Source organism: Blennius ocellaris (assembly GCF_963422515.1).
Source record: "Blennius ocellaris genome assembly, chromosome: 3".
NCBI lineage: Eukaryota > Metazoa > Chordata > Actinopteri > Blenniiformes > Blenniidae > Blennius > Blennius ocellaris.
The window spans coordinates 17,408,685-17,431,177 of NC_137652.1; the positions used below are offsets into that span (position 1 = coordinate 17,408,685).

General features: G+C 39.9%; 2 protein-coding genes across 3 annotated transcripts in view; one reads left to right on the forward strand and one right to left on the reverse strand.

Moving 5' to 3' along the window:
• mslnb (mesothelin b) overlaps positions 1–3,420 on the reverse strand; it is a 28,985-nt gene extending 25,565 nt beyond the window's left edge. Inside the window, exons 1-5 of the mRNA XM_080521109.1 lie at positions 3,320–3,420; positions 2,253–2,271; positions 2,059–2,095; positions 457–579; positions 66–265 (exon numbers count right to left, since the gene is read on the reverse strand). Of these exons, the coding sequence (XP_080377235.1) occupies positions 66–265; positions 457–579; positions 2,059–2,095; positions 2,253–2,271; positions 3,320–3,371 (431 nt within the window). The 5' untranslated portion in view covers positions 3,372–3,420. The remainder of the gene's footprint in view (positions 1–65; positions 266–456; positions 580–2,058; positions 2,096–2,252; positions 2,272–3,319) is intronic.
• A 10,144-nt stretch (positions 3,421–13,564) lies between these two features.
• ears2 (glutamyl-tRNA synthetase 2, mitochondrial) lies at positions 13,565–21,797 on the forward strand. Of its 2 annotated transcripts, none has more exons than XR_013937195.1 (10): positions 13,565–13,864; positions 14,810–14,965; positions 15,180–15,369; positions 15,472–15,622; positions 15,793–16,114; positions 16,200–16,308; positions 17,335–17,488; positions 18,629–18,709; positions 18,841–18,976; positions 21,351–21,395. XR_013937195.1 is itself a non-coding variant. In XM_080520289.1 (10 exons), the coding sequence occupies exons 1-10, from the start codon at positions 13,690–13,692 to the stop codon at positions 21,441–21,443; spliced, it is 1,617 nt and encodes a 538-aa protein (XP_080376415.1). In that variant the 5' UTR covers positions 13,565–13,689; the 3' UTR covers positions 21,444–21,797. The 2 variants fall into 2 exon arrangements, 1 of the variants encoding a protein (XP_080376415.1); XM_080520289.1 differs by having other exon boundaries at positions 18,629–18,759; positions 21,351–21,797.
• The last annotated feature ends 696 nt before the right edge of the window (positions 21,798–22,493 follow it).

Here is a 22,493-nt window from a genome sequence, read left to right on the forward strand (position 1 = left end):
TGAGAGACATCACTGTGACACACGCTGTTTGTATGACAAACACACTGGCAGACGTAGAGACCTACACAATCTGGTAGGTAGAACAGCTGAAGTTTTTGGTGCTGAGGCAGGACAGAAAGTGTCTGGTGATGGACTTCAGCAACGGCCTCATCCTGACCTCCAGCCACATTTGGACCAGGGCCTCATTCTGGAGAGGGTCCACTTCCTGGTTTAAATGCAGCGCCCCGTCCAGACTCAGAAGTGGCACGCCGGTCAAGCTGGACCTCTGTGACAAATGAAGCCAAAAAGTGCTAATTAGTGACATCGGATTGTACTTTTAAGGCAGTCGCTCCAAATGTTACAGTGTGAAAGGTCTCACGATGACGTGACAAAAACAAGCAGCATTACAACAAGAACTGGTCGGGTGAGAAACTGTTGCAACATGTCTTTTTTTTTGCGTGCTGGCTGAAGCCGTACCATGAAGGTGTACACGTCCATTGTGGCTTCCAGCATTCTTTTCAGCCTCCTCAGCTGGTCCGTCCCCGTGTCGGTGGGAGGCAGGCCCACGCATTGGAGAAAGCCAGCGGTGGCATCAGGCACCTTGGAATTTATGACGAGAGGAACATTTAAACGACGTAAGATTTAACTTGAAGACATTTGCGGATGAGCAGACGACACAAACTATCTTCGAAAAACTGGTCTGAATGCTATACGTTGGTTTGTGGGCTGGATCCATTGTGGAGCCAATGCCCCTCTGTATTTTTGTTTATCACTGTTTATGATTGTTGTAAAATGAAAAGAAAAGAAAAAAACAAAGTTTAAAAAAACCAAAAACGTTTTGTCAGATGTTTGAGATGCTAACTCGTTTTCTTTTTGAGGTTTTGCAAAAACTTTCTTGCTATAGTTAATAAAAATGTGATTTCAGCTGGTGCCTCACCTCTAACTGACTATAATCATCAACGTCACTCTACATGAGTCACAAAAAGTACGTTACGTCTGAATTATAAAATGTTGCACAGCTGAATTACCAAATGCTTCATAGTTGTAACATGACAATGAACTGGTTTTGCCATTGCCTTGAAGACGTGACTCATCCATATATGGTATTCACTAGATGGAAACTTATTGTCTGGTGCTTTTAGGCTCACATATGGCATACTGAAGCCTCCTTACTTTTTTTTCCCAACATTAAACCATGTGATAAATGATTGTGGCTGGTGTCCGACCGGTTTATGGAATGTGTGTTGATACTGATCTATGTGCACTCTTATGTTTACAGTTTCTCAACAATGCATTTGTTCACAAGCTTTGGAAGTGGCAGAAAGGTTTGTTGTCTAGAGTTTATGTGGTGTCATCTCTGTCAACAGAGAGGTTCTGAAGGTGCTGATGGTAATAGCTGTAAAGTACTCATAATTATTAATTTCCTGGAAAGTTAAGGGTCTTTTCCTTCGTCTACACTGTACAAATGTTTGGGCAATTTTGAGTATCCACTGTTTTTAGAGAAGTTTTTACAGTATGATTCTAAAAATCCATGAAGATAGCTAATGTGTCTTTGATAGTTTAAGATAGACTAAACCTAGTCAAAACCAGTTTAACTACTTCAAAAACTTTCAATAACACAACCCCCCCCCCCCCAAAAATAGTATAAAACCATTTCCAATTAACACCAAAGTTCCAAGAGTCAGAATTAGTCTAAACACTTACTAAGTACTATATAACTCGTCTAAAAACCAGCCTATTTAAGACCAAACCTAGTTATACCCAGTTTAGAACAAACACCAGACATCCAGAAGCTGTTCAACAGAAACTGATGGAAGATCAGATTTAACTTGTCCAGCTCATCATACCCACACATACACCTGAAAAGGTTCACATCTGTGGTTTGGTAAAAAACCAGACAAACCGCCTTCAGCAAGCAGATAAAATCAGAAAATGACGTCTGTTTCTGTGACTTCAGAGGTTATCTAATTTCTGATCATAAATTCACATCGAGAAACATAATCAGGCGTAAACCCAAAAAACAAACATAGAAAACAGATGTTTTGAGTGGTTTTGGATCAGCTGAGCAGCTTCACTCACCTGATCGCAGGTGTTGTTTGCTGTGCACCATGCATTTCTGCCCGTTTTTACCAGGGATGCAACCAGATGAACATTTGGAGAGAAATAGACGAGACAATTCATTTAGAACAGTGTATCTTCACAGGTGAGCGACAGCACATTGGGTACATTGTTCACTCTGATAAAAAAGAAACATAACAAACAAACACCCTTACCTTTGTGTGCTTGATCCTTCTGTTGAGATGTAAAAAGAAAAGAGAGACATCTTAGACATTTAACTTGAATGACTTTAAAACTCTGTTTTTTAAAAATACATATAATATAAATTCAACCATATTGAACATATATATTAACTTCTGTGTCCTTCTGTGCTCCCGTTCATTTCAAACGAAAGACTGAACATTAATGGCAATTATACTTTAAAATACTTTCAAATTCTTGTTCTGTGTTGAGATAAGTGCTGCTGCTGGTACATTTATGCTAACTTTTTCTCGTAAAGCATCTTTTCCCTGCAGTCAGTTCATCTGATTTAAGCTGAAAATATAAATAACTTAAAAGAAGCGACATGTGTTTAAGTAAAACATTGTACACATATTGTCGATCAAATGCTTTCAATGAGCCATGATTAGGTAGTTTTAGTAAATAATACATTATTGAGAAGGACAGTACCACTTAATAGCATGTAGTAAATCTTAGAGAAGAATCCTGTGTGAATTTTTAATCGAAAAATTGTGAAATATGTATGATATTGGTGACTGTGATGCCTTTAAACTTGTTTTGTCGAGTCGTGTAAACGGCACAGAAGGTGTTTTACAATAAATTGTATCTCTAGATAATCAGCTGGCGTGTGTCACTTCAATAAAAACCCTAAAATTGTGAATAGAATCCAGAAGGTTACTGCTTTAGTAGTTTTGAAAATATTATTTAATAGTTGAAGTAAAATGACATATATAGCTCAGAGTGACACCAGTTTCATCAGTGATCTTTGACATAGCTTTAAACTCAACAGTAATTAATATATATTGATTGAAGGTACTTTAGATGTCCATTAAAAAAGAATAATCCATAGATGAATATTAAAAATCTAATTTAAGGTGGTAGGCATCTCAGAGCTGATCCCAAGTGGCTATGTGCGTAGGCTTGATGAGCACACACCCACAACCACTATTACGGACAAACTATAGTCACTAATTGATCTTAAACGCAGGAAGGAAAGGCCATTTGTTCTACAGAAGGACACTATAAATTAAAATGCCCAGATACACAAAAGTTGCTCTCTTACCACCGAAGGTGCTCAAGAGGTAAACCAGCAGGAATATGTAACTTGATATCATAATGTGAAAAGTCTCATAGGATCAGTGGGCCTTTGTGGGGAAAAATCTCTGGGGAGAGAAGAAGATAAAGCAAATTTCAGTCGACCTCCATTAACAACAAGCATTTCTGGACTAACAGGTGGATTAGTGGACATGTAAACCAGTCTGGAACCATTTAGCCATGTAACTTTAATGTTATACGGTAGAACTTCTGAGCAGCGGACCCGGTGGGGGGACACCCTGTACTGGGCGACATGTATATAACCGTTAACACACAGTGATGAGCAGACAACCTGCCTGACGCGGACAACGAACATGTTTTTCTGGCAATTTTCAAGCTGAGTGACATTGAAATGGCCAAAATACTGGGGCCGGACCGGATTATTGGAATATTCAGACAGTGTGGTGTCAGGAGATTAGTTTTGAGATGTGAATATTCGCTGCTGCCCAGCAGCACCGTGCTGTTGACATGTTTGACATCAGGTGTACTCTGAGCACACGAAAGTTTCACTTTCTCTTAAAGGCAGAAAACACAAGGTCTGTGGACCAAAACCGACCTGCAAGAGGCCCCAATCTGGTCCCATCAAGCAAAGTGGTTATATAGGATTTTTTTTTTTTTTTTACATTTAATTGCATTTTGCACCAGAATGTTTCATTAAAATTGACTTTATTTTGAGATTGTACTCATTTTCAGTACTAACTATGTAATTTCATTACATACATTGTGTCCTTTGTCACCGGTTCTGTTCATAACTTTAATGGACGGAATGTCTCGGCACAGCCAGGGACCGGAGTGGATCCAGTCTGGGGACAGCAGGATCTCGTCTCTGCTTTTTGCAGATGATGTGGTTCTGTTGGCTTCATCGAAACTGGACCTTCAGCGCGCACTGGCAAGGTTCGCAGCCGAGTGTGAAGCAACTGGGATGAGGATCAGCACCTCTAAATCTGAGGCCATGGTTCTCCACCGGAAAAAAAGGTGGCTTGCCCCCTTCAGGTCAGGCAGTTATGCGGTCGCTGTATCGGTCCATCGTGGTGAAGAAGGAGCTAAGCCAAAAAGCGAGGCTCTCGATTTACCCGTCGATCTTCGTTCCTACCCTCATCTATGGTCATGAGAATAAGATCCCAGATACAAGTGGCTGAAATGAATTTCTTACGTATGGTGGCTGGGCGCACCCTTAGAGATAGGGTGAGGAGCTCAGTCGCGAGGGAGGAGCTCGGAGTAGAGCCGCTGCTCCTCCACATGCAGAGGAGCCAGCTGATGTGGCTTGGGCATCTGTTTCGGACGCCCGAGCATTCCCTAGGGGAAGAGCTGGAGGAAGAGTTTGGGGCGAGGGAAGTCTGGGCATCCCCGCTTAGACTGCTGCCTCTGCGACCCGGCTCCGGATAAGTGGTAGACAATGGATGGATGAATGGATGGACACTGTGGCCACAACGAAGAAAAACTTTCAAATGTAAATTTATAGGTTATTATTATTAATATTTTACCTGTCTGGTCCACTCAAGATGAAACGGGACTGTTTGGTCGCTGAAGTAAATTAAATCTAATTTAGTGATTATTTTGTATTCATGTTATATACATGTAACATATTTGGTGTTTGGTTCGTTCAATATCAACTGTTCCTACAATTCGTCCTCGTGACCGGTCCCTCCAAAGAGAGGACACCTGTCTTCAGGGGACACAGGTTTTACATATATATGCAATTGTCTTGGGGGTTTACATATCAGTGTCACAGAGTGTCTTTTGTGATCCTGGCCACTCAAAGATCCAGATTCATGACATAAGCCGGCAAAAGACAAACAGTCACTTCAGCCATTGTTGTTTTTTTCACTTGCCCGATGCTTTTTACAGCAGACAGGAATCAGGGAGTGGCTTTTCATATTTTACAGTCAATTGCAAATAGTGACCTTTACCATAGTGGAACAAAGGTAATGACACAATGGAAGCATCAGTGGAAGCAATGCGGAAACTCTACACCTCTCCTCCAAACACTGGGCATAAAGGCAGGCCAAGTCAGTTCCCAGTGCAGTCAGTTTCCCTGCAGTCAGTTCACCTGCAGTCAGTTCACCTGCAGTCAGTTCACCTGCAGTCAGTTCCCTGTTCCAAAGCGGTGTTTGTAAACAACAGGAGAATACAGTATATATCTGTTGAGCTGTTCAAATATGGCGGGCTTGTCAAGAGTGACGATCGTCACTACCAATCAGCAGATGGCTGCATTGTAGCTGCTCCTTATGGAACCATGCCGACGTGCTCGGCACCTCAACAGAGGGGTTATTAAAAAAAAAAAAAAATGGTAGTTCTTTCAGCATTATCCACAACTTTTGTCAGTGGAAACACTCGAACACCCGTACCATAACATGTGGTACCGGCATATACAGCACAATGGTAATGAGGCTTTAGTGTGTGTTAACTGTTTCCAATTAACCAGTCGTCTTCTCCGCCATGTGGTCATCATCCTCATGTATGTCAACTTTGCCTTTCCCTATTTACTGCAGGCTCTCCTGCAGTATCCCAGTCAGATCGTCTTGTTTGCTCAGATCTCAGGCATCCAGCAACTCCTCATGTGATTTCCTTGTGTCCTTCAACGCTTTTTGACGTCTGCTTGATTTTTTTGTCTCTCTCGGACCTCACCCTTTCTGCCTCCTGCTTGATAATAAACCTTATTCACCTAAACTTTTGTGTCAGTCTGCTTTTGGGTCCAATATGTTTGCTTGTGACTTTGTCTGTGCCATACATAGTGATGGATTCACACACACACACACGCACGCACGCACGCACGCACGCACGCACGCACGCACGCACGCACGCACGCACGCACGCACGCACGCACGCACACACACACACACACACACACACACACACACACACACACACAACAGATGTGAATGTTTAATGAGCTCCCTGAAGACAAGAGGTTTTCATCGGTCATGTCATTAACATTTTTTTTCACTTCTTGCGTGTTAAGAAAGTAAGAATGATGACAAAACGTTTTACTATTTACCTTTTCATAAAAGTTCAGTTTTTGCCTCACAAATGCATTCTTGAGGATCTTAAACTCCCCGAGGAAACTTTCCCCTGCCGATTCTTCATATTGCAACATACAGCTTTGTGTGTGAGTAAAGAGTTGGTTAACAAGTGTTTGCTCGGCCTCCGTCACACATTTATAACTCTGGCAGGTGAGAGATAAACACTATTCAGACTCTTTGTGACCAATTTGCAGGAAGTGTGTGAAAGTATTTAAAATGTTTGGCTAAGATTTATCACTTATATAGGTACACACTCTAAAGGAATGAAAGCAATCTCATTTATATTTTGTGTAACATATAAAAGAATAAAAACATGAATTTGTATATCATATCATATAGGTTGAGACACATGATGAATTTGAAGTGGACAAAAAAAAAGCATTAGGATATCATACCTTTTAATCCATTGTGTCACACTAATATATATAAACAAAAGATGTATTATAATATATATGGTAGGAATCTGACTGGGTGAGAAGCAGCCTATGTGCCTGATTTACTAAAACCCTACATCCTCATAGTGAATTGCATCATAAAATACTATTTTTTAATATGTACAAACTTTTAGTGAATCAAACCCTCTGAGTGCTGATATAACAAACTCTTTTCAGTTACTTGCTGATTATTTTCCACTTGTATATTATTACTTTTTCACATTGTTAATGATTCACATGTTCATCAACTGTTTTTTAATCAAATCAAATAATATATTTGGGGAATGACTGTTGTGGTCTTTAAGTTCATGGAATTTTTATCAGGGCAGGTCAGACTACTGATAGGGACAGATTCGAATCTGGGCCACAACATATGTTTACAGCAAAGCAAAGAAAAGATTTGTAATACATTATATACTTATTTCTACTTAAAAATATAAAAATTTAAAGACAAAAATAATGTGATCAAATAGATTTGAAATGTGTTATAGAATACAAACATACATTAAGTATTAGGTAAGTGAATCAAAGTGTAAACAGAGCTTTAGAAACTATGAATATAAGTATTACGAATAGCATATTCACATATTCACATTCACAGATCATCATGCCATCTGGAAGTTTAGGATTTAAGAGTCCCCCCGCCCCTTTGATACAAAGCCAGTTTTTTTTTTCAATTTGTGTTCTTATTAACCTTTTGTTTTCAGTGAAAATTATTATCCAGGAAGTTGAAGTTCACAATTAGAGTTTCCTTATTTGAGGAATCTCTGTACCCTTGAGCAAACTGAGTTTAATAAGGGTCAACTCTTGTTCCTAATCCTGAAATCGCTGAACAGCAAAGTCACTCTCACGCAACAAAAAGAGATCTGAGGTGATTTCTTCAATGTTTCCCAACCTCCTTATACATGTGTTTGAATTTGGCATAGCAGAATTCAGCGTGGTCCCGCGACTCTGGTTTGGTTTTTTTTCTTATCCTACACAACTTAACAACTGAGGAAAAAGATTTACTGTTGAGTAAATGTAGAGCTAAATCCACATAATTTTATTTTAAATAGAAAGACAGATTTATATTAAGAGGTAAGGTACTAAAAAAATAAAATAAATCAAAGCTAAATCTCTTACCAGGTCTTGTTTGTTGCCGGGTTGTTCAATACTGTGTCTCTTGACACCTGAGACACAGGTGTACCGAGGAAAGGGGCGTGTAGCCTCGTGATGATGACATGGCTGATGATGGCTGAATGTGCTGCTCAGGGTGTGTTTCCATGAAATCATTTCTCTTAAGTGTGTGTGTGTGTGTGTGTGTGTGTGTGTGTGTGTGTGTGTGTGTGTGTGTGTGTGTGTGTGTGTGTGTGTGTGTGTGTGTGTGTGTGTGTGTGTGCGTGCGTGCGTGCGTGCGTGCGTGCCTGCGTGCGTGTCTGCAATAGTGCAGGCAAACTCAGCAAGTGAAAGATAAAAGTGTAAAGTTACAGTGGATTCATGTTGGGCAGGTTACACCTACAGCTTTTGTCTTTTCACACAGAATGAAACAAAACAAACAGCCAGTGGAGGTGTGTCGTTCTTGCTATTCAGGCATGACTTTAATTTTAATATTAAACACTGTGTCAGGAACACTTTTTCTTCTGCTCGGTACATGACTCTACCCAACACAGTCATCATGTGTGCAGACCACAATCAGGGTTCGCCATCAACAGGTTTTTATTGCATGAGCACAGAGATGTTATCTGCTTTTAACTAAACTACAAATAATTTACTTTTTATGTCCAGTGAATTTAGCATACAAGTTGTTAAATCTATTTGTAGATCTTAGATTCCTAGCATTGAGGGAAGTGGGACATTTAAGGTATTTGTTTTTGCACAAGCAGACCTTGTCAGACTGGTTTCCTCCTGTACAGGTGAGAGCTAATCTGGAATCATCAGTGACAGGCGATTCTTTTTACTACATTTTTTAAAAAGAAGCATTCTAAATACTGTCACTGCAACAGTGTTTTCATCATGAGTTTACTGTATCTCTTTGCAAATGTTACCCATTCATTTTTAAGTTCTATTTTGAAATCTAGTTTTGTGTATATTCTCAAATTTTTATTTCAAGTGATATATGTCTTGTTTGTGATAAACACTGTCCAATAGTTTTATGTAACACTAACTCATTATAACAAAAGAACCCTGGATAACAAAGAGCGTACAAAATGCATGTAAAAAGAAGAATAACCTCTATCGAGACTTCATAAAATCTAGAACAGAGACTGCTGAAAAAAGATATAAGATATAGAAAAACAAATTAACTAATACGCTAAAACAAGCCAAAAAGGAATATTATAATAAAATTCTACAAGAAAATATAAAAGAACATTAGGAGTGCATGGAACACTCTAAACAATGTTATAGGTAATAATTCTAGAATAACAAATGTACCCAATCATTTCATTAAAGTGGTTAAAACAACAATAAAGGGGCGAATTAAATTTAATTATTTCTTTGTCCTAATTTGGACAAAATGAAAGAAATTGAAAAGCAATGGTCAAACAGCTAGTGGCTGGAAAATTTATGGTTTTTGCTAAAAGAAGTACAGATGAATTTGCATCATCCGTTGATAGAGTTAATGTTGAAGGTTTCAGAATTTAGATTTTTGGGAATCATATTAGAAGGAAATTTGACATTGAAATCACACATATCGTCTGTTAAAGAAACTGTCAAAGAATATTTTTCATCTTGAACAAAGTACATGTGTTGTATTGTTCACTTGTATTGCCTTACTTGAGTTCCTACGCAGAAGTGTTGGTTAACATGTATAAGAGCAATATAATGCCTCTGTTCATACTGCAAAAAAAGAGCAAATCGACTCATCCACAGAGTTAAATTCAGAGAATATACTGACAGTTTACTGTTAAATCAAGGTGAATAAAACTTACAGAAATAATAGAATTACAGACACTGCTAATCAAAAACTGAATTTGACAAGAAAACCTACTAAACGCATTTGTGTTTGCTTCAGGTGAATTAAATTGAATTCAGAAAATGACAATCATAGGAGGAGATTTGATTTCAAGCACCAAGTTGCTCGGACTAATTTAAAACAAATGTGTAAATCAGTTGTTGGTGTACAAATCTGGAATTTCCAAATACAGGATAGACTAATATTTGTCAATTTAAACAAAGTATACATTTGCAAAAAACGTACTTGTTATGGACTGAAAATTCAAACTGGATCAACTGGATTTGAGACTGTAAATCTGTACTGTGTGGGTTTTTGTTTGTTGCACTGTACTAACAGTGGAGGCTTCTAAAAAATATATATATCATTATCATTATTATTATTATTATTATTATTATTATTATTATTATTATCATCAAGTAAGTGGCAACTGAATATCAGATTTTTTTCCGTCTGGCTGTTCCCTTCCAATCATGGAGGTATTTGTCTGATAATTTAGGCTGCACTGTTGTACAATTTTTGCTTTCATGAAAGGAACACAAATGAATGAATGAATGAATGAATGCCGACAGTGTTGGAGGGCAAGTGGGATGACATTTCAATTCCACTGCATGTGTTTTATGTACAGCTGAATTGACAATAAAGCTCACCTTGACTTTGACTAATCAGATGCATGATCTCATACTTTTGGATCTAAAGTTTGTGATCTTGTGACGGTGAGGACATTTTGCACAAGAATGGCTCCACCTACTCATGTTTCAACGATCTCCCATGGAAAATACGTTGTTTTCTCTCAGAAGCATGGAAACCATGAAATGCTTGTCACCATGCCAGATTCCTTTCCAAAAGAAAGTCCACATAGATATTTGTGGCAAAGGTGAAGCGGCTCCCTTCAAACTTTACTTTTTAACTCTCAAGAGAACGGGTACAGAATGAGATTACGAGCAAAATCGAACCAGTTCACTTTTTAAATCCCATTGACGGCATTTGAAGAATATTGCATTTATGACAAATGGATAAACGAGAGGTCAAAGTGGCCTTCGGCTGTGTTGTTTGGCCACTGAAATCTAATTAGCCCAGGCAAAAGGACAACATGCTGACTCCTGAGAGATATGCCTTGTTAACTTGTAACTCACAACCAAAAACCTATTCTTAAACTTGGCTTAAAATGTTTTGGGTGTATTTAATCACTCACTTGCAGTTTTCATTCAGTAAAAAAAAGTTTTATATATATATATATATAATCATGTGAACTGTAAAGAAACTCAGTCTTTTGGTAACTTGGTGACTCGGAGAATTAGTGTGTGATTTTCCAGTGTCTCCCCCTGTGGCTCCCCACATCACAAGACAGCTCCCCAGACTGCTGCAGCTACACACTGTGTGATTCCCCCTGGCGTGTTTCATAGTCTCAGTTATCGGTTATGTGTGTCTGCAAATTAATGCCAGAGCCTCGAGCGCTCGTGTTTTCTTAGTTACCCGTGTGTTGCTAATGCTCATTAGTCTGCTGGGTAGAGATGCTGTGTGGACCCCTCAGCAGAGCCCATATTCCCTGCATCGCTGCAGTAAAAGTGTACGCTGAAATTAATTGGGCTACTTTATGTTTTGAACATTTGGGTTGGTACTGACTTCAAACAATAAAGAATACTTAACACAATGACAGTGTGGCTCAGTGAAATTTAGAGGCAAGATGTGTAAACAGACGTAAATTCATAAAACCTTTCTGGATTTTCAACTTTTACTTTAAAGGGTAACTGAAATGTTTTTCAGATTTCATCTTTAGAAAGAAGAATAAATATGCTTTCGAAAGGTATATAACATTCCCAGATAAAAGTCTGAATTCCGACCCTTTTAATTGACTTTACATGATGCAGCAGACGACGGTATATTTGTGGGCCATAAATGTGAGCCGCCTGAGCTAGACCGGATATGACGTTCGAGGGGTTATATGTCCCAGCCAAAACAACATCAGCTGATTGAAGAATGGAGGGGTTTGGCGATACAGAAGCACCTAGGAGCGATGTTAGCGAAGATTTAAGTGACGTATCGTTGGTTTTGGACGAAGATGAAGGAGAGGAATCATCGGAGGAAGAATTAGAAGAAAATCAAGGCGTTCAACCATACATGTTTGAGCCGTGAGTACATATTGTGTGTGACCGGGTATTTACCCGTGTGCACATATTGTGCGTGACCGGGTATTTACCCGTGTGCACATATTGTGCGTGACCGGGTATTTACCCGTGTGCACATATTGTGCGTGACCGGGTATTTACCCGTGTGCACATATTGTGCGTGACCGGGTATTTACCCGTGTGCACATATTGTGCGTGACCGGGTATTTACCCGTGTGCACATATTGTGTGTGACCGGGTATTTACCCTTGTGTCAGAGTGGGTGTTTTGCAAAGTTTATTGGTCTATTTGTCTTAAGTTTTAGCAGGTTTTAAAAAGACTTACTGAAGGTTGGGTTTAAAAATCCGTTAAAAAGCCGTTTAAAAATGGTGGGGACAGAACCAGGTTTCAGGATACGTTTCCTCTTCACATCAAAACCAAGTGACTCTCGGATTGCGGGTGCTGTTTCGTAACAGTCATCCGTGAAATGTTGACTGCAGAGATAGGAGGCCTCTGTTGGTGTCCAGTTGGAGCGAGTGCGCTGCACTTGTTTTGTCCATAATCTCCTCAAAGTTTCATCTTTTGGGAATTTATGGACACTTACAGACGGACTGGGCATTTGGGAACACCCAGCCGCAACACAACGCTTAGGCATGACTCTAAAAAACTGCTAAATAACGCGATAATGCAGAGCACATGTAAACAAGACACTACGATCAGCTGTTGTGGGCGGAAGTAAATAACTCCTCATACGTCACAGCGCAAAACTACGGCAAGTTGGGAAAACTAGGTCAGATTCACAGGGCGGGAGATTTAAAGGCATTTTTAGACGTTCGGCGCTCAAGAGCAAGATAGTGGTGTGATTGTCATTGGTGTGTCATATATCATTCGAAAGGGGGAAAAATAATGCTAAATACTGGTGTATTTTAATAGAATTATTTCAGGGACCCTTTAAAACAATTTTGGATGCTTCATGTGACCATTGTGGAGTTGTGACACAGGACACTTCAGAAAATGTAAAAACAAAACAAAAACAAAAACAAAAACAAAAAAAACCTGTTAAACATTTGTTCCAAGTGACAACATTTATTTTAGCTTATTAAAGATATAGTAGAGGATTTTCTTCTTCCGGGTGGATCATCAAAATAACTGGTCCTCCCAATTGTCAATCATTCTGGTGATGTATGACGTAAGCCCGTCGTACGTGCTCGTCCCTGCGCGCAGCTCACTCGGTTCTCATCAAGCCGCTGGCCGACCCGACGCATTATTCTCGGACATTTTTACACAGTTTCACCCCCTCTGGTGCAAATCTTCTTGTAACGTGAGCTTATGTGAGCGATGCCGACTTGTGACTTGTAAACAGAGCGTGCACGAGGAGAACTGGGCTCGTGCATGTCTCTCGCACGCGTTTTAGTAGGCGTTCCGTCCCGGGAGCAGGTACAGCGTTGCGCATGCGCATTTTTTTTCAAACGGTGGAGAGGGCGGTTCTTTCCTAAAATTCCTGAAAATCCTCCTGTATACCTTTAACAGTCATGAACCTCACCGCATGTCACTGGACAGTGTTGTGTTATTATGAGATTTACCGGTAGATGGCGACATTTCCTTTTGAGGTGGGTTTTCTGAGCTCTTCCTCTTCCGGTTTTCCGCAAATACACTTCCGGTACGACCCAAACAAACTCCTCTCGGTCAAAAACTCTGCAGGATTGAAACGTTTCTTCTTATTTCGTGAACTTTTCAATGCCACCAACACCAACAGCCGTGTGCTTATGAGCTAAAAGAGCACCGACCTCCTCATGACGCGTTCAGTGTCCCGGAGGTGAGACACGGTCAGTTCATCCAGCATGTCGCTGTTGTGGTTCTCAGCCTGTCAGCGTTTCCCGCTGCCTCCCGCCGGGGTTCGGTGTCTCACGGCGGGCCGGAGCAGACGAGCCGAACCGCTTCTGCTTGTCAGCGCCCGGAGGGGCTGCTCCACGAGGCAGGGGGAGGTCAGGGTGAGGTTCGCCCCCAGCCCGACAGGTGAGTCCCTCAGAAACACGGGACCCGTTTGACCTCCCGCAGAATGTGACAGGTTCACTTGTCAGTGTATGAGATGAGACCACCGACATTGTTACAGCTCTGAAAAGAAATAGGAGAGGAAAGGGGAACTGCATGGGTGTCTTTAGGATCGATGTGTGTATGTTTTATTAATATAATTTCATACAGAGACGATCAGCAGGAGGAAAATCAGTGTTTGGTGTTACTACTTTTTAAGTCATGCAAGGCAATTTTATATCAAGTACCATTCGGACACAAGGAAATAAAGCAACGACTGTCTGAACAGCAACACATTATTTTAACTCATCCTGTGTGTGTTCAAATTCAAAATGACGTCATTTTAAACATGAAGACAAACTCTACCAATTATTTTTAAAAACAACACAAAAAAAAACCCCAATCAAATTTTAACAGGTGGACAGCCTGTATTTTGTCTTACTGGCAACAGGCCAGAAGATATGTATAGACATATGTGATGGGAACAAATGGACCATATCCAAATCATTTTGATATTAAACTACTCAAAATGCTCATATTTACTTAACATCTTGCAGCCTGAGACAAAGAAGCTGTGTCAAAATATTACTAAAAGATGCACAAAATACTTTTTATGTGATTATTTGTTTTTGGTTAAAAACTTAAGGTTGTGGGTTTTTATGTGCAGAAAGGAAAGTAATACATATAACTGCTTGTAAAGCACGAACATAACGTAAAATAACTTATTTTTACGTAGTAGCTTCAGTGTTTGCTGCCTAAATGACCATTAATGTAATTTTATGCAACTCAAACAGTACTGTCATTATTGTCATACATCTTGTATATTTTCAACTTTGTCTGGGGAAAGATGGAGCAAGTAAGTTATTTAATACACCAAAACTGATCATTACAAATGTTCACACTGTTCTCTGTGTATTTTTGTGTGTGCAGGCTTCTTACACCTCGGGGGTCTCAGAACTGCTCTCTACAATTTCATCTTTGCAAAGAAGCATGGAGGAAAGTTCATCCTGCGACTTGAGGACACTGATCAGAGCAGGCTGGTGCCTGGAGCTGCGGAGTCCATTGAAGACATGCTGGAGTGGGCTGGTAGGAGGCAGGAGCTTAATAACACACTGGCTTTTATGCATCGTTACTCTGAATGATTGTGGCTGGAGATCTTGCATTTAAATGGGGGAGATTCTCGATCTGAACGAATCATTTCTTGACATTAGGTTAATGCATCGATGAACCGGTTTGAATCTTACAAATCGCTGCAATACAATACAATACAACCACAATGTCCTCATCATCAACATTACAGGAATCCCTCCTGATGAGAGTCCTCGTCAAGGCGGGCCTCTGGGTCCGTACCTGCAGTCTCAGAGATTAGATCTCTACAGACAGACAGCCCAGCAGCTTGTGCAGAGTGGTCACGCTTACCACTGTTTCTGCAGCTCCCGGAGACTGGACCTGCTCAAAAAAGAGGCCTTAAGGTCTGGGCAGACTCCAAGGTAACACAATGCTTTGCTATTTTCCTCCTCCAAATCCCTTCAGATTTTGTAGCGTCTCCTGTCATAATCTGCGTCCTGATTGTGTCTCTTTGTGTCGTCCAGATATGACAACAGGTGCCGTCACCTGCAGGCCCAGCAGGTCCAGGACAAGCTGGCTCAGGGAGCGCCTCATGTCATCAGATTTCGTCTGGAAGAGGGCGTCGAGCCTTTTCAGGATCTGGTCTTTGGTTCGAATCGACACGAGGTGGCACAGGTTGGATTTGCCCCACACAAAGATGTTGCAGAGACTCAAGCATTTATGTACAGAACTCCAGAAGCTCTTTTGTAATGCCATAGGCAATTTGTAATAGGCAATGAATGGACTTTTCTCCCCCCTCCTTTTTTTTTTTTTTTTTTTCAAAGCCTGTTGTCATCTTTTTCCAGGTGGAAGGAGACCCTGTGGTGATTAAAGCCGATGGTTTCCCCACCTATCACCTCGCTAACATAGTCGATGACCATCACATGAAGATCAGTCATGTTCTGCGCGGTTCCGAGTGGCTCATCTCCACCTCCAAGCATCTACTTATGTACAAAGCTCTCGGATGGCGGCCGCCCGCTTTCGGACATCTGCCGCTGCTCATGAACAAAGACGGCAGCAAACTGTCAAAGCGACAGGGAGACATTTTCATCCAGAGCTACCAGAGGGACGGCGTCCTGCCCGAAGCACTGCTGGACATCACAACCAACTGCGGATCAGGATTCACCAGTGAGTAATGGAGGGGTCATCTGAATGAACAGATTGGAACAGTAGATCAGTAATAACTGTTTGTGTTGCTTGTGTTTTCTTGCAGCCAATCGAATGGGTCGAAGTATAGATGAACTGATTTCAGAGTTTAACCCTTCAAAGATCACAACTCATTCTGCTTTATTAGACCTGGAAAAACTACCCGAGTTCAACAGGCGAGTTGAAACTTTGGCTTCCTGTGTTGGTTTAACAACTATATGTATTTCATACATCCCACTAGAGCATCTAATGCACCACAAAACACATGCAAGTGCTATTCTTAATTCATCCCCTGGTTTTAGTAAGATTAACCAAACCACAGATCAGAACTAAATCGTTGCAGTGAAAACTGAATCAAATCCAAGCAGTCAGGGGAGAGTTTGTTTACACGTTCACACTGAACGTGTAAACAAAGTTGCGGACAGAGAAATGACAAGCCAGGGTGAGTCTGCAGAGAATTGCTGTTTTAAAAAAAGAAGATACTTCAGGTTATTTATAACAAGTGCATATGGGCTCTAAAACAAAGAGAAATGAATTGGAGGGGGCGGGGGGTTAATATGCTGTAATTTTCCTGCTCTGGCCCAATTATTGAATAACTAAACTGAGCTGGGTTTGACACCTCTGATGTAATATCAAATGTTAAATTAGTATATATAGTTTGTTCATTTAATATTTCTTCAGTGAGACCATAGCTCTGATAGAAACCAGCATAGATAACACCAGATTAAGACATAAATTCTCTAACGTCATCGTTGGACAAAACTTTTTTTTTTTTTAATTTCCTTCACTTTGAACAGACGATAGTTTGTTCATCATTTTTAATAAACTCAGTAGGTAGTAGAGGGCAGAGAACACAAAGATAACCACTGTTGCAGTCCTACAAGTCCCAGAATGCTTTGCAGTCTCCTCTAGAGAAACGCCTCCACTTGTATGAAATGACATCATACAAATAATCTCATTATTGCACATGAACAGTGTGCTTCATTTGTGTAACGCAGTTCAGCCACAAGGCGATTTATAGTGCTTTATATGAAACAAACATGCTGTAACAAATGACAAAATGTGAATGAAAAGGAAAGATTAAAAAAAAGGGCTGTATTATAATAAAACACAATAGTGTGGAACCTGTTAAACTGGTTTCTATTGACCACAAAGTCTGATGAGTAAAATAGATGTTCTTTCTCTCTATATGATTGTCTCAGAATCCACCTGCAGCGGCGGATAGAAGACGAAGAACAGTGTCGTTTATTGATAAAAGACCTACAGGAAGAAATTCAGCAGGTCTACTTGGCAGAGATCCAGGACAAAGACGTGCTGCAGGAAGACTACGTCAGACGAGTGCTGCTTCTGCGAAAGGTATTTTGTGCTTAAACGACACTTTGATGTATTATGTGGCGAAAATAATAGCGTAGATTGAGTCCTATACCCACTAATATTGTCAATGACCTGCAAAATCATTTGTCACATTCATGTTGTGTGACTGAAGGATTTATACACAGAAAACATGAGCCAGCTCACAAAGTATAAACAAACTTATACTGAGAAAGAATTTGTAAATAATTTTATTAGCCATTTGAAATTTTTTAGTCACACTGCATTTTCTTTTTTTCATCATTTCTATATTTGTTGTTATAGGTGTCAGAATGTTGTTTTATGATGCATCATTTCTCACAAATCGTAGATTTTTTTTTTGTTGAATTTCTTTGTGAAAAATAAACACTTATTGTGGTTGTATGAAGTCATGAAGCTTTTTTTCTCACATTGTTAATGTTTTCTTTATGCATTTTTAGTTTTGCATGAATTATTGAAATGTTTTCTCAATGCACTGCTTTGATTATAGTATAAAAGTGCAGGTAAACTTTTTTTTTTTTAAACAGGTAAGTACGCAGGTAAGCTTTTTTTGTGGTATTATTTATGATTTGTGCTCACAAGTCGTGAAAATCCCAAAATGTCAAATAACATTCAATAATATATGTTTCTGTCTTAATTTGGGCATAGAATTATTACAATTTAATGACTTTTAATGAACAAAAACGATTAACCTTTCAATAATATTCAAATTAAATTGAAACAACCTTGATTGTGACTATACTAACTAATGCCTGTGCTTCAGTGCTCGGTGTGTGTCGTTTTGATGACAGGCTTCAATAGTTTGAGATTACGAAAGGAGCTGCATTGCAGTTTTTAACCTCAGCTTGACCCAATTTGTAGAAAGTCGGTAAATCGTTTGTCTGAGTCTCACTTTAGAGTCACATGGACTGATTTATATGTTGTTCAGCAGTATCATCTAACTGACTGTGCATGCAAAAGGAAATTCACAGTGGGTTTTGTGGCTCGAGGAAAGTTCAAACCTTTGAGATTTAGTTCCTAAATCTTTTACTTTACAATGCTTTTTTTTTTTTTTTTTTTTTAATTACCGACTGTCTCCTACACGAAACCTGATGTGGCTTGTCGTCTTCCAGTCATACTGAAACTTTTCTCTTCTCTCTTCTGCAGGGACACATATCCTCCCTGAAAGAGCTGGTGAGCCCGCTTTACTCCTACCTGTGGGTGCGACCTTCCTTCTCCAGCCAGCAGGTGGCGGCGCTCACAGGAGAGGCACAGCTCGTCGCTTCTTCAGTGTTGAAGTGTGTAGAGTTCAGCCCCCTCAGACTTTCACTTCTACAGTGTTCTGGCGGTGCAGTGAACCGTCCTGCCCGTGTGTTCAGGTTGATAGAGGGGCGTGGCGATCATCTGTCAGTGGATGGACTCAGTAAAGACCTGAAGACTGTGGCCAAGCAGGCGAGAACCACCAAGTACAGAGACGTGATGAAGCTGCTGCGACTGGCTCTGAGCGGTCTGCAGGTACACAAAACACATCATCACTCGTCTCGTGTTGAACCTGCAGGGTTTCCCTCCTGGAACCTGTTGAGCAGAAGTGAATGTTGAACTGCAAACTGAGCTTATGCACTTGGTTGAAAGCAATAATAATAATATTGTGTACATGCCCACAGGGACCTGTAAATGTTTCTGTCCTCTCTTCCCCAGGCTCCTTTTAGGAGTAGATTTTTCTGTCTTGTAAAATACAGTGTTGTGCAATACTCCAGCTATATTTGGACTTAACTTTTGGAATCACATTTTCTTCATTTAACAAAAGTAAATATATGTTCCCAAACACATGGACCATTTATAAGTGCAAAATCTCATTCTTGTCTTTAATCCTTGGGCTGGTGAATGGCTGAAATAACATGGAAGAAACAACACAATACTACAACACAAACAGAGGAAATCTAACTTTCAGTGTCTCGAATCTGAAAACTGCTTGAATAACATCTAAAGCATACAGACTGTGGGGGCTGTCCTTCCTTATAATTGACATCTTTTGACCCATATTCCATTTGCACGTGAATCACGTATCACTGTGAAAGGATTGCATCTCGTCTGCACTGCGGTGGTTAAAGTAAAGCTACGGTTGAGGGTGAACATGACAAAACTGCAACACGACTGAGGTTTCATTCTGTCTTATGTCAGGAAGTGCAGCAGTCACATAGGCTCCAGTCACACAGTCTCCAGCTCTTGCCTGATATTAGAATGAAGTCTTTTTAGTACTTTCAATTTCATCTCTAATGCAGTCAAATTACACCTAAAATCACTTTTTGTTATTCACCCCCCCCCCCCCCCCCCCCATTATTATTAAGGCTGTAATTAGTAACAGTCGCTACATCTGCCTCTGCTTTTCCTGTGTTGTGCAGCCTGATATAAAACCTGCTGAGCTGAAAAACATGCATGCATTAAAAACTCTCACCACAAGCACCCATAGTGCACGTCGGGAGCACTCTGGGAGTTTTGGCCTGACTGACGACCTTTGGGGCAGGTTAAAAATAGCAGAAGTCCTGTAGTCTGGACCAGACGATTAGTAATTGACTGGTTAGCAGCATCTGATGCAAACTCTGCTTCAACTTTCATTTCTGTGATGGTCAGATGTGCTTTTTGGTCAGTCAGTTTCTATATCGCTACAGAATATGCAGAAGAACTCATCCAAAAACGCTTTTATGAGTCAAAACATTGTGGCTTTACTTTTTGTTGAAAGGCTCCCAGCTGAAGCTTCACAGTGACGCACGTCAGGGACTGAATTTCTTAAACAAACAGGCTTGAAAATAGTCTTCTACTTTAGTGGGAGGACGCGGTGATGGAGTACAGATAGTTGAGGTAAATGTTTGCTCAGTCAAGCTCAGATTATTTGTCTTTCTGTGTGGTGATGTTTGCAAAGCCGCTGTTTTGTGTACCTCAAACTCATCACTCACACTAAATTATAGTCACTAAATATTATTATCAGAGCTTTTTGAGGAAGTTAACGTGACTTTCAGCAATTTTGGGGGGGTTTAATTATAACTCACTTTCATTTCTCCAATTGTATTTCAAAAAATGTTGAACGGCACCTCTGCACTTTTTTTTTAACTACAGTTAACAGAAAATCTCAATGTTCAGTCTGGCTTTCATATAGTGATGTGTCATATCTAACTCATGGTTTCATAGTGGTAGAGCTTACTGTGAGTTTATTTGATCACAATATTGCTTGTGTCTTTTACCTAAACTTCAACTTTCAACTTTTTCTCTTATTTTTTTCTTTCAATTCAACTATTAATTTATTACATTTTATTTATTTAATACAGAGACTCTAAAGGCACATGTTTGTATCTATGTATATTTATTTATCTGTCACTATTGTATTTTAGTACTACTTCTAAACTGAGATAAGATAAAGCGTCATCAGAAATTCAGTTATCACAGTGGCTCCACATGGCACAAAACATGTGAAAGTAACAAAATCGAAAATGAAAAGCGATAAAATGAAGTTTTCAAAAGGGCGGAAAAATATATACACATTTACTAAAATTGTTCCACATTGTTGTCAGATATCTTCAGTTGTCACTAGTTCATTGAAACATGAACATTATTATTACAAGATAAGTCTGTTTGTGGCACTTTAAGTAACACTTACTGTCTTAAAAGTGCATTATAAATGTAGATTGACGTTATTGTTATCTGAGCTCTAAAAACACTGGCAGTGAGTCTTCAGAAGTCACTCAGTGACTGAGACAGCGCAGTGGCGCAGCCCACACTGCACTGGAATAGAAAGAGGGGAACTTGTTTCAGATTGCTTTTCTCAGAGGATACCGTCTGCTTTGATCGTGCCCCTTCATGACCGCTCGTCCCGTTTCCGTCTCACCTGCAGCAGGGGCCCAGCGTGGCGGAGATGATGGCGTCTCTGGGGTCTGCGGAGATCAGCCGGCGGCTCCAGAAGCTTCTGCTGCTTCCAGATACGAGCTGACGAGCAAAACGGCCTCAAGTTGAGCTCACCAGCTGCGAGGAACCTGAACACAACTGCTGTCGTTAGGCTAACCGAGAATCACACATTTTTATCACATGTAAAACTTGAATTATTTATATAAAGACTTTTCAACTCATTTGATGCACATGCCATTATTTTATTTTTTTTAACAAAACAAGACTTTGTAAGGATAACCATATGACACCATGCAGCTACCGGATGGAAAGTACCTTTAAAAAAAAAAAAATGCAGATTAGAATAATTTTTTTCTTGCATTTACACTTTACCGATGTGAAGAGGTTAAAGAAGAAATAGTCCCTCCCTTGGTCAATAAAACAATTATGAAAAACAACAGTGCCGACTTGGGCTGCTTGATTAGGGCAAAAATCATAATCACGATAATTTTTGGCCAATATTGAAATCACGTTTATATTTTTGATTTTGGAACAGCATTCATTGAACATGTATTAAAAAAAGGCTCTTGTTGAATATATAAACATATCTTGTAATGTAGCAGTAAAAAATAAACTTGTATTGCATTCATGCTTGTTAAAACAATAAATACATAACTTTACATACTAATACAAACTACAGTAACGAATCATGTTGCTTTACATTATATGTTGATAAGTAGGCCGTCCTGTGAGGCAGCGAGGCCAAGTACTTAAAGCTAAGTAATGATAGTAGACACCGTTAGCATAACTTAGCTTTAAAATGACACGGAACCTAAACCACTGGTGTAACACGCTGTTATTATCATCACCAATATATGTTTGTTTACGGCAGGTATAACATCGGTGAGCACACGCAAGAAACCATACATTCATAACTTTTTCGGGAAATTTTAAAGTAGTAACTTACTAAGAAGCGAGCATCTGCGCGTTCGGGTTAAATGTGTCGTCATTTCCTGTCTGACAGGCTGCACCGGAAATGCCTGAGAATGGCGGTCCTGCAGCCAAATGCGCGTTTCAGAACGAAAACGCCACATAATCGTTTTTCCTCGATTATATGAATGTTGAGATCGTCTACAGCCAAAATCGTGATCATGAT

Excerpts from the sequence above, each read along its gene's own strand:
- ears2 (XM_080520289.1), top strand. The coding sequence starts at position 13,690 with ATGTCGCTGTTGTGGTTCTCAGCCTGTCAGCGTTTCCCGCTGCCTCCC. Across the intron at positions 15,623-15,792 it reads ATCGACACGAGGTGGCACAG|GTGGAAGGAGACCCTGTGGT; the intron begins GTTGGATTTGCC and ends ATCTTTTTCCAG. Across the intron at positions 18,977-21,350 it reads TGGCTCTGAGCGGTCTGCAG|GGGCCCAGCGTGGCGGAGAT; the intron begins GTACACAAAACA and ends CACCTGCAGCAG.